The sequence below is a fragment of the Protopterus annectens genome, chromosome 1.part1, assembly GCF_019279795.1.
Source record: "Protopterus annectens isolate FY-2018-M chromosome 1.part1, PAN1.0, whole genome shotgun sequence".
Taxonomy (NCBI): domain Eukaryota; kingdom Metazoa; phylum Chordata; order Ceratodontiformes; family Protopteridae; genus Protopterus; species Protopterus annectens.
In genome coordinates this window covers 997,329,237-997,339,236 of record NC_056726.1, presented here as the reverse complement: position 1 = coordinate 997,339,236, position 10,000 = coordinate 997,329,237, and the positions used below count along the sequence as shown (strand labels likewise).

Below are 10,000 nucleotides of genomic sequence, written 5' to 3'. Positions count from 1 at the left end.
TTTTTTTTTTTTTTTTTAAAGAGAAAGAAGTTTTTTTTTTTTTTTTTTTTTTTTTTTTTTTATATATATATATAATACTAACTTTCATTACTTGTAGTCCTAAAATATATGAAAATTGTTGCCAACATCTTGAAAACCATGGTGGTGTTAAGTGTTTAATCTGGAGAAAGAATTTTCATTCCAGACTTGACACACTTTGCAAATTTGGCACTTCATCAAATGTACGGTAGTTTGTTAAAGTCAGCTTTGAAAGTTAACCTTCCTGCATATGAAGGTCATTGAGAGTGGTATACATTATGTGCATTTCTCAGACCGCAACATTTTAAAGATGTACTTTTCCAAAACATTTCATTCCTTACAATGGATATGGGGGAACAGAGAGGGCAAGATCTCTATGCGCTTCTCCAAATAAACATGTAGATTCAGAATTTGCTACTACAAACTCTCTCTCTTTATAGTTTTTTTTTTGTATTGTGAGAGGGTTGGAATTTTTGGTGCATCCCGGTGTGTACCAAATGCCCAGTTAGATGCATTGCTTGTTAGACCGGAGTTTGAAGACTTTTTTTAATATGTTCATAGATACCCATGGCCTGCATTCTAACCTAAATGCCATCACAAAATGCTGACTCTGGCACCATAGTATTGTTGGCTCCTACAGGACCTTTGGCTTGTAGTGCAGAATAGAAACCTGGTTCAGTTCTGCAGACCATTTGTTTACAATTTTTGGGACTCTTCCTTTTTTATTTATAGATATTCTAACCAAAACATATTCAAAAAATCGTGCCAAGTTTTGTAGACTCAAGGTCTTCCTTAAAACTAGATACCCACACATATATTTCAGTGAGCCATTTTCATTTCCTGGTGTTTGGTACAGGGGGATAAAGCCACGACTGTGATTTGTATGACCCAGGACTGATAACTGATTTGGTTACTAGAGCAGCCAGTTGGGGAGGGTGGCAATTATTGGCCGATGGTGGCTTATCCATCCTTTGGAGTAAGGCAGTGCATCTGCTAAGGGTAAAATATGTTTTCATACAATCCTTGATTTAACCCATGCTTAAAAAGCACTTGAGTGACATTCTGGCATTCTTATGCATGCTAGCCTGCTTCTCATGGAAGAAGGGGTGGGGCAAAGCAGAAGTCCTGATTTGCTGATTGGTATCGTACCGCCAACTTTCATCCCTAGGGAATGAGTAGACTAGCAAATGCAGGAGGAGGGGGGAAAAATGCACAAGAAAGCCACTTTTACTCACTTAAGGACCTTAAGGGAGACATCTTTCAAGTTAGGAGGCTCCTACTGGTTTCTTTTTAACTTTGATTTTTTTCCTAACTTTTACAATCACTTGTCTTTGCTTTCCGGCTTCTGGTGTACCGTTAACTGGGTTCATATTATGTTGTCGAACTTTCAAAAGTCCGAAAACCATATGGTCGAACCCATACGTTCGAACTTTCAAAGGTTTGAAAACGTAAAAAAAAAAAAAAAAAACAGAAAAAAAAATATCTGACAGTTGTGAGCAGGGGGGCAAGCCCCCCCTGCACTTCCCACACCACATGCTCTTTAAATATACCGACTCTGAGCTCACACTACAGTGCAGTAAAGGGAAATCTTCCCTTTCCAGACTGAACAAAAATCCCCATTGAAACGTTCAAATTTTCCAAGTTCTAACATATAGGTTCTACAATATGGCGTTCAAACTTGTTACGGTTCGACAACGTAATATGTATTCCCATTAACTCCATACTCTGCTTATGTGAAGATCAGCAACTGTAAGCTTTTGGCTTCCAGATGTGTAGTGTGTGTGTGTGTGTGTGTGTGTGTGTGTGTGTGTGTGTGTGTTGGCATCATTAACCTTGAGCCTAAACTGTAAAAATACCAGCTAAAATAAGCTTCATTACAGAGTGCTTATGGAAGATGAAGCATATCTACCGCACTAGACATTCAGTTTTGACAGAGACCATATTGCACTGGTTATAGAGTAACAAAAATTAAGGGAGAAAGTGAGTAGTCCAAGATTTCATATTGTACTGATGTGTATAATCTTGTTTTGAAATATGCTGACCGCTGCTGATGCATGATTGAGTATATTTGTGTACCCTGCTATTGTGTATGTCTAGGTGCCTTGTACGTACAATACAAAATGTAAAGAATTGGCCTGATGTAAGCTTGATTCTCTTCTTTTTACAAAGTTGTGGGACCAGTGGAAGCCGATCCGGAGTATAAACTCATTGTGGATGCCAACAACTTGACAGTAGAAATTGATAATGAGCTCAGTAAGTATGACTGTTTGTTTTTTAAACCATACTTAGCCACTAGAATACCGCAAAATGTAGAAATTTGTACAAAGGACAGAACTAGGCATAAAATAAACTTTTTTTTTTTTTTTTTTAATTTCTGTCTCCAGATATTATTCACAAGTATGTTAGAGATAAATACGCTAAAAGGTTTCCTGAGCTGGAGTCACTGGTGCCTAACTCTTTGGATTATATAAGAACAGTAAAAGTAAGTGGTTAGTAATTTCTTTGTGTCTTAATGGTTCCTCTTTAAGAGGATTCATGTTTATCCTTCTATACATCTGATTTTTTTAACCTACAGTTCATGTAAGTGCAGTAACAGAAAGAAGGTGAAGATAAAAAAAAAAAATACAACACGCACAAAAACAAAGATGACTGCAATACAATTTGTAAGGACTGAAGCATTCCTTATGAATAAATGGCATTGTGTGTGGTCCAGTTCTGTTTGAATCCACTCCAGTAGTTCATTACAAATACAAAGACAGATATTCCAACAGAACTGGGCCACACACTACCTTGTACAGCAAGCAGAAGTCACTCCTAAGTAACCCATAAGGAAGACAATATAATAACAGCTCAATAATACTTTTTGAATAGTTCAGGTTTTCTGACAGTAATACAACATCTCTGCATCACTCTTAAGTGGCCTGTTTGAAACCTCAAAAAAGTACTATATTCAGTAATGGTTCAAATCTGTGAGGTACAAAGTGGTACAGTGATCTCCCAGAAGTGAGCAGACCTGTTCAACTGATAGTTAGTGTCCATCACTTCCAAGTTTAGGGAGTAAGCTTCAGCTTGTTATCTGGTAAAGTAATTAACTTAAATCAGAGACAAATATGTATAGGTCACCAGTACTTCACTGTTGCATCAAAGTATTTTGGTTGATTTTATCCCATAGCAGTTGGGGGGGGGGGGGACTGTTTCCTCTGCACTAGCCTATTAAGATGCATTAGTGGTTTGAGGATGTTGTTTGGACTATAATTTTTGGGATTGCTGTATTAGGCAGCTACATTGTGTGTACAGGATCTCTGAACAGTTCAGTTAGTGTACGTTCTCCATTTTCTTCCACTGCAATATTAAAGTTGGTATACGTAAAGGTTCAGGGTGGGGAACTTGGCTCCTGCAAAAAAAAAAAGAAATTCCTTTAGGTAAATTGATGTATCAGAAATATGTTTTTAGTACATGGACTGGCAGTGAACTGTCATGTATAGAATGATGTACCAGAGAAACTGGAAGGAACAGACTGTATTGATTTTTATGAAGGCACAAATAAGCAACTGGATTGGTATTCCACAGCAGGAACAGTTAATTGAATGGGCACACCATGTGTACGTTCCAAATATGACCGTGAGAAAACAGCCAAGACCTTTATTAGTAAAGATCCAAACCTACCAGCAGAAATAGTTGATCCTGACAAAACTATGGCAAAATGGGCAAAGTATTAAAAGTTAGACAGTGATTGTGGAAAATGGTTATTCACTGTACACAAGGGAAAAGGGAAACAATTGTATTCTGGCAATTGGGGAATATTGAGAAACAGGTGTGAGATTCAAGCTGCTGTATCTAGCTGTCTTCAGAATTTTTTCCCCTGGAGGATAGAAGTAATTTTATGCAGAACAGGCTAAGGAGGAAATACAAATGTTTGTCCAAGAAAAATATGCAACATCAAGCAAAAGAGGACTGTGCTTACCATTCTTCTGATAATAAAACACATGAAGCAGCTTTGCCAGTAACGCCTTTTCCACTATTTCCAAAAGAAAATGCTTGAGAGACAGAGAAAAACATAGGAGTTGACCAGAAGAATCAGGAGTACTGTAGAATTTGGAGTTGGGAAATGGATATGAGCAGTAAAAAGACGAGCAACATGGAAATAAGTGAATAAATGCGAGCTTGCAAAGCATTAATCACGTTTGTGAAATGCTTCTGTATAAGAATAAGTGAAAAGAGTAGGCTTCTGATGAGTTTGTTAAACTTGCGAAGAACTGAAAAGCATTTGCCTCCTGTTAATGTTTGGAATGACTGTGAGGGGAGTTAATAGGGAAGATGGAAAGTACTCCAGAAGTTTTAGCTAGTGACTGAGATTAAATGAAGGTGGAGTTTAAAAATAAGGTAGAAATAAGAGAGAGCTGCTTAAGAATTAAGGATTATGTAGAGGGGTTTACAAAGTTTTACAGAATAAGGGAATCTCCCAGAAAAAGAAGAGGTGCAGTTGTAGTGTATTGAAGAGAAAATAAGGGAGCAGCTGGGTAATATGCAGGAGTTTAGAAAGATTACTGTTAAGTGTCTGTTTTTATAATGACTTCAGAGCATAAAACTTTTGGCACAACTTTGCAATGGTGATGGACAGGTTGACAGACGAGATCAGACAGGAGTCCCCATGGACTATGATGTTTGCAGATGACATTGTGATCTGTAAGTGACAGTAGGGAACAGGTGGAGGAGACTCTAGAGAGGTGGAGATATGCTCTAGAGAGAAGACGAATGAAGGTCAGCAGGACTAAGACAGAATATATGTGTGTGACTGAGAGGGAGGATAGAGGGAATGGTGAGGATGCAGGGAGTATAGGTGGTGAAGGTAAATGAGTTTAAGTACTTGGGATCAGCAGTTCAGAGTAATAGTGAGTGTGGAAGAGAGGTTAAGAAGAGAGTACAGGCAGGATGGAGTGGGTGGAGAAGAGTGTCAGGAGTGATTTGTGACAGACTAATACCAGTAAGAGTGAAAGGGAAGGTCTACAAGAGGGTAGTGAGACCAGCTATGTTATATGGGTTGGAGACAGTGGCATTGACAAAGGCAGGAGTCAGAGCTTGACGTGGCAGAGTTGAAGATGTTAAGACTTGCACTGGTTGTGACGAGGATGGACAGGATTAGGAATAAGTATATTAGAGGGTCAGCCCAGGTGGGAAGGTTTGGAGACAAAGCTAGAGAGGCAAGATTACGTTGGTTTGGACATGTGCTGAGGAGGGATGCAGAGTATATTGGGGAAAAAGATGCTAAGGATGAAGCTGCCAGGTAACAGGAAAAGAGGAAGGCCTAGGATAAGGTTTATGGATGTGATGAGAGAGGACATGCAGGTGGTTGGTGTGACAGAGCAAGATGCAGAGGACAGGAAGGAATGGAAACAGTTGATCTGCTGTGGCGACCCCTAACGGGAGCAGCCAAAAGAAGAAGAAGAACTTTGACAACAAAGTTGAAAGGGTTGTTACCAAACTTAGCGAGCCTGCATCAAGAAAAATAACCAGAGATCCTTTTGCATTTATTGGAGATATTTAGGAAATGTTTAAATTTGTGTATAGCGTTGACATGGGAAAACTAAGAAAAAACACAAATGCAAATATTTATGGAAGACTTAAACATGCCAAGATTAGAGGTAGAAAAGGCTCAACAATTAACAGGTTAGGAGGGGATGAGAGGAAAATGGTGACGTATGACCAAGCTACAGGAAAGTCTGTGGGAATAACTTAACCAGTTAAGTTTGGAAGCTAAGAGGATAGAAAGGGTTAAAGATCGGGAAGGTTTTGTTTAACAGTATTTTAAAAGGAGGGGAGGGATCAACATGTTGGAAAAAAGCTGTGGTGGCTGTAATACCTAAAGGCTATAAAGACCTGTCTAATCCAGCTTCATGTAGGCCCATTTCAATTCTGCACTGTGATTGTCAGGTATTTCTCTGTAATGGCTAAAAGAATGGCAACAATGATGTCAAAGTTGATGGATATGAACCAGTGTGGTTTTGTTGAAGGAAGGCAAACATTTTACAACAGTAATAGAACAAGAGTGATCCAGAGGGAAGCAGTATGCAAAAAATACCAGTATTATCGGTTGGTCTTGATGCTGAGGAAGCATTCAGCAGAATAAGCTGGGATTTTGAGTAGGGCAATGGAAACATTTGCATTTCCCGATGCAATGATAGCTAATTAGAAGGATATATGAAGCTTCTGAGGCGAAACTCAAAGTGGGAAGGACACATCTCTGACAAGTTGTCTGAACAGAGGAAGCAGGCAGGGGTATCGTCTTTCCCCTTTGCTAATTGCACTGTATTTAGAACCACTGGAAAAGAAAATAACGGACTCTGAAATTAAAGGATGTAATTGGTATGCTGTTCAAGAGAAGTTGGCTTTATTTTCAGATGATATTTTGCACCTGATGGAACCAGAAAAGGACATCTCAGTTTTGTGGAATATTCAGAGTAAAAAAAAAATGTTGAATATAAAACAAAGGCTATAGCTATAAACTAAGTGCACACACATTTATTGGTCCAGCAATACCCATATTTATGGAGGCATAATAAAATGAAGTGTTAGTATGGGCTAAAAAGAATTTATGGCAGGTAAGGATATGTGGGAAGAGTCTAAACAAAAGATAATACAAAAACTGAGAAAGTGGAAGCTCTTGTCTGTGGATATGGATAGTAAGATACAAGCAGTAAAAATGTTTTAGTCCCTTTAGTTTTATACAAATGTCAGGCATATTTTATCAATCAGAGCAGTTGTGGATAGTAATAGAGTTGAATGATTTTATTTGGGAGGGGAAGAGGGCAAGAATCAAGTAGGATAAATTGATTCTCCCACTAGAACAAGGAGGTTTAGGACTACCTGATTTGAAGGGATATTTTAAAGCTATACAGTTAAGGCTTTTATACATAACACAAGCAGAAAGCTACAATTCGCATGGAAAATGAGGAAGAAGGGGGTAATTCAAGAAGCAAGGAAAGAATGGGATTTTGGTCACAGATCCTTGAGGCGGATAACCCATAAAGGATATATTTATGAAATGGCAGAAAGTATACAAATAACTAAGACAAGACTACAAAGAGTCTCCCAATAGAGATGACTGCAGTGTGGGGTATAGAAGGTAGATAAGGGGGCTAGAAATTACTGGAGGAAGATGGCAAAGGAACCAAGGTATTTGCAACAAATCAAGAAGGAAAGATAAAAGAATGGGAACAGCCCCAGAAGACATTTGGCTTTCATGTTAGTGATACCCTTCTTTATGGGGGATTGCTATCAAATTATATACAAAGAGAAAGGGATGAAGGAACCATAAATGAAAGACCTTCACTGGTTGAGAATGTTAAGTTGTCAATCTCGCCTTCATTCTTGCTTGATGGGTTCGGAGCCGATCCTCGGCTCCGACTCGGCACTTGCTAAGCTCGAGAGTCGCTTTTACCAGCTCGAGGCAGCCCCATATCCCATGATGCAAGGCGGTAAGTACCCAGATCTCGTTTGCCGCTTCGCTGATGAGGTCCTCCTTTTACCAGCTCCTGGTAAGTGTTTAAATTTAAACTGCTTTTAGCCCCTTTTCAGATAAAAAGTATTTTTTCTTAGAAATCTTTCATTTCTAGTTAATTGTTAGCCCCTTTTTGACTAAAATTATTCTTTCTCTTTAATTTTTTTAGTCAGGCCTTCTTTCCCTCCCTCCCTCCCTCCCCCCCCCCCCCTGTCAGGGTGTGTGTGTGTGTGTGTGTGTGTGTGTGTGTGTGTGTGTGTGTGTGTGTGTGTGTGTGTGTGTGTGTGTGTGAGGTTTTTATTGGTTATACTTACATTTTAATTGTCTGATTGGGACTGTGTGTGTACTGTTTTCTGTATCCACTATGTCCAAAGAGCAGAGGGTCTCCGGCTTTAAGAAGTGTGTCTCGTGCTGTCAGAAGATGTCTCTGACAGACGGTCACACTTCTTGTTTGTACTGCCTGGGACCTCTCCACCTGCAGGACTCCTGTGCAATATGTCACTCTTTTAGCCAGAGAGTCCTGCAGGAAAGGAGAAACAAGCACATTTTAAGGGGACTCCTTAAACCGGAGGGCTCCCCGGCCAAATCGGCTCCGGGAAAGCCTTCCAAGACTAAGGCCCAGGCTTCTGTACCAAAGCCTTCGGCCTTGGCTCCGACTTTGTCGGAGTCGAGATCGGCTCCGGCTGGAGCCGATCCGACCTTGACTAAATCCTCTGCACCGATGGCTATCAGTGCTGATACTACTATGGTCACTTTGGTGTCTGTTCCGACTGGCTCCGACCACCATGTGGCCGGCGCCGACACCGCTATTTCGATACCTGCTTCGGCTCCGGCTGGAGCCGATGCATCTAGATCTTCTCTCGGAGCCGAAAAGTTATCGGCTCCGACTGGATCAGTGGTTTTGTCGGCTCCGATGGTTCCTTCGAGGAAGAGGTCCAGGTCCCCCTCTTTGGAACCGATTCTGTCGGCTCCGACCTCACCTCTTCTTTCGGAACTTAGCCATCGGAGCCAATCATCTAGGTCTTCCAGGTTATCTGACCATGATTTAGAGAGGGTGGTAAGCAGATTATTAAAATCACAGGCGCTGGCCCAGATGCTTCATAGTCCGTCTCAACAGACGACTATTAGTCCACACCCCCTTCAAGTTCCTCCTTCGACTCTACAACAGAGTTTGGAGCTGGAGTCTACGGGAATAGTTACGGCTATGGCTGAGGGGCAGATACCCCCTCCTTCTGCACCTTCAGCATCTACTCTTATCTCCTCCTCGATCCCTTCCTTGGAGGGATTCGGTGGTCGGGCTTCCCTGGTCTCCGAGGGGGTGAGTGGCATCGGACCCTTGTCCGACCCCGCTCTTCCCCTTGGAGCTTCGGCCTTGGTGAGCTCGGCTCTGACATCTGCCTCGGAGCCTTCCCTTTCGGTGGGCCCAGGAGTCCCAGTTTCTTCGGTACGGGTTCTCTCAGGTCTCCCTGGGAGGGGGGCCTTCGAGGTGATGAAGAGTGTGCTGGCCTCTGGGCTCAGTCAGCAGTCTATTCCCTTAGCTCCTCTTTCTACTGCGCCTGTCGATATCTCTTCCCACTCTCTTGCTCCCGGACCTAGAGATCCACCGCCTCAGGTTTCCCCACTGGGAAGAACGCCCTCTTCCGAGGATTCTCCTGACCAGTCAGGAGATCCTCCGCGCAAGAGGACTTGTAAGAGGAAACACCTGGACTCCCCTGAGTCTATCACTTCAGATACCGACTTAGATGAGTCTGAGGGATCCCCAAGATCCCCCTCTGAGGATGTCTCCTTTTCAGACATCCTGGAACTCCTAAAACAGAGGGGAAACTGGTCCTCCATAAATCCCTCCGAGGATGAGTCGGTATACCTAGAGGCGTTTGGATCTCGACCCTCCACCTCCTGGGTGTCTCCACCTTTCGACCCCCTTATGGAGGTTATTGCTCGAAAGGCTTGGGCTGCTCCTGATTCTGTAGAGCCAGTTCCTAGGAGGCCGTCTAAATTTATTACAGCCCCTTTTGAAAAGCAATTCCTCACAAAAGGTGTCCCTGTTGATGCCATGGTGGTGGCGGCCGCCACTAAGAAGGAACTTGCAGATCCTTCCGTACCAGTCCATCCTCCTAATAAGGATTCTAGGACCATGGATAAGGTATGGTAAGCGGATGTTCTCCTCAGCGACCTTTGCCATGCGTTCGCTGAACTGTTTATGTCACTTCACCAGACTCCAAAGGGACATCCTTAAAGAACTAGGTGAAGTAGTGCAGGATCCTACGGCTGCAGGGGCTCAAGAAAAGATTGCTTCTCAGCTAGGAATCCTTAATTCCATAGCTAACTCCTCCATGCGGCTGATTTCGTATGCAGCAGATGGAGTGGGTAGGGCCGCAGGTACAAGGGGAAGGTGGGCCTTTTTTCCTTAAAGGGGCTCCAATTCCCTTTTGGATGTTTGGCCCCTGGGTTAATTGGGAGAGGCCTCTTTAAGGGTCCTTTTTT

The 10,000-nt window shown here is 42.0% G+C and overlaps 1 protein-coding gene across 1 annotated transcript in view; it reads left to right on the top strand.

Moving 5' to 3' along the window:
* The window catches only part of PRPF31 (pre-mRNA processing factor 31), a 518,214-nt gene that overhangs the window by 82,244 nt on the left and 425,970 nt on the right, over window positions 1–10,000 (top strand). Inside the window, exons 4-5 of the mRNA XM_044087556.1 lie at window positions 2,188–2,271; window positions 2,403–2,500. Of these exons, the coding sequence (XP_043943491.1) occupies window positions 2,188–2,271; window positions 2,403–2,500 (182 nt within the window). The remainder of the gene's footprint in view (window positions 1–2,187; window positions 2,272–2,402; window positions 2,501–10,000) is intronic.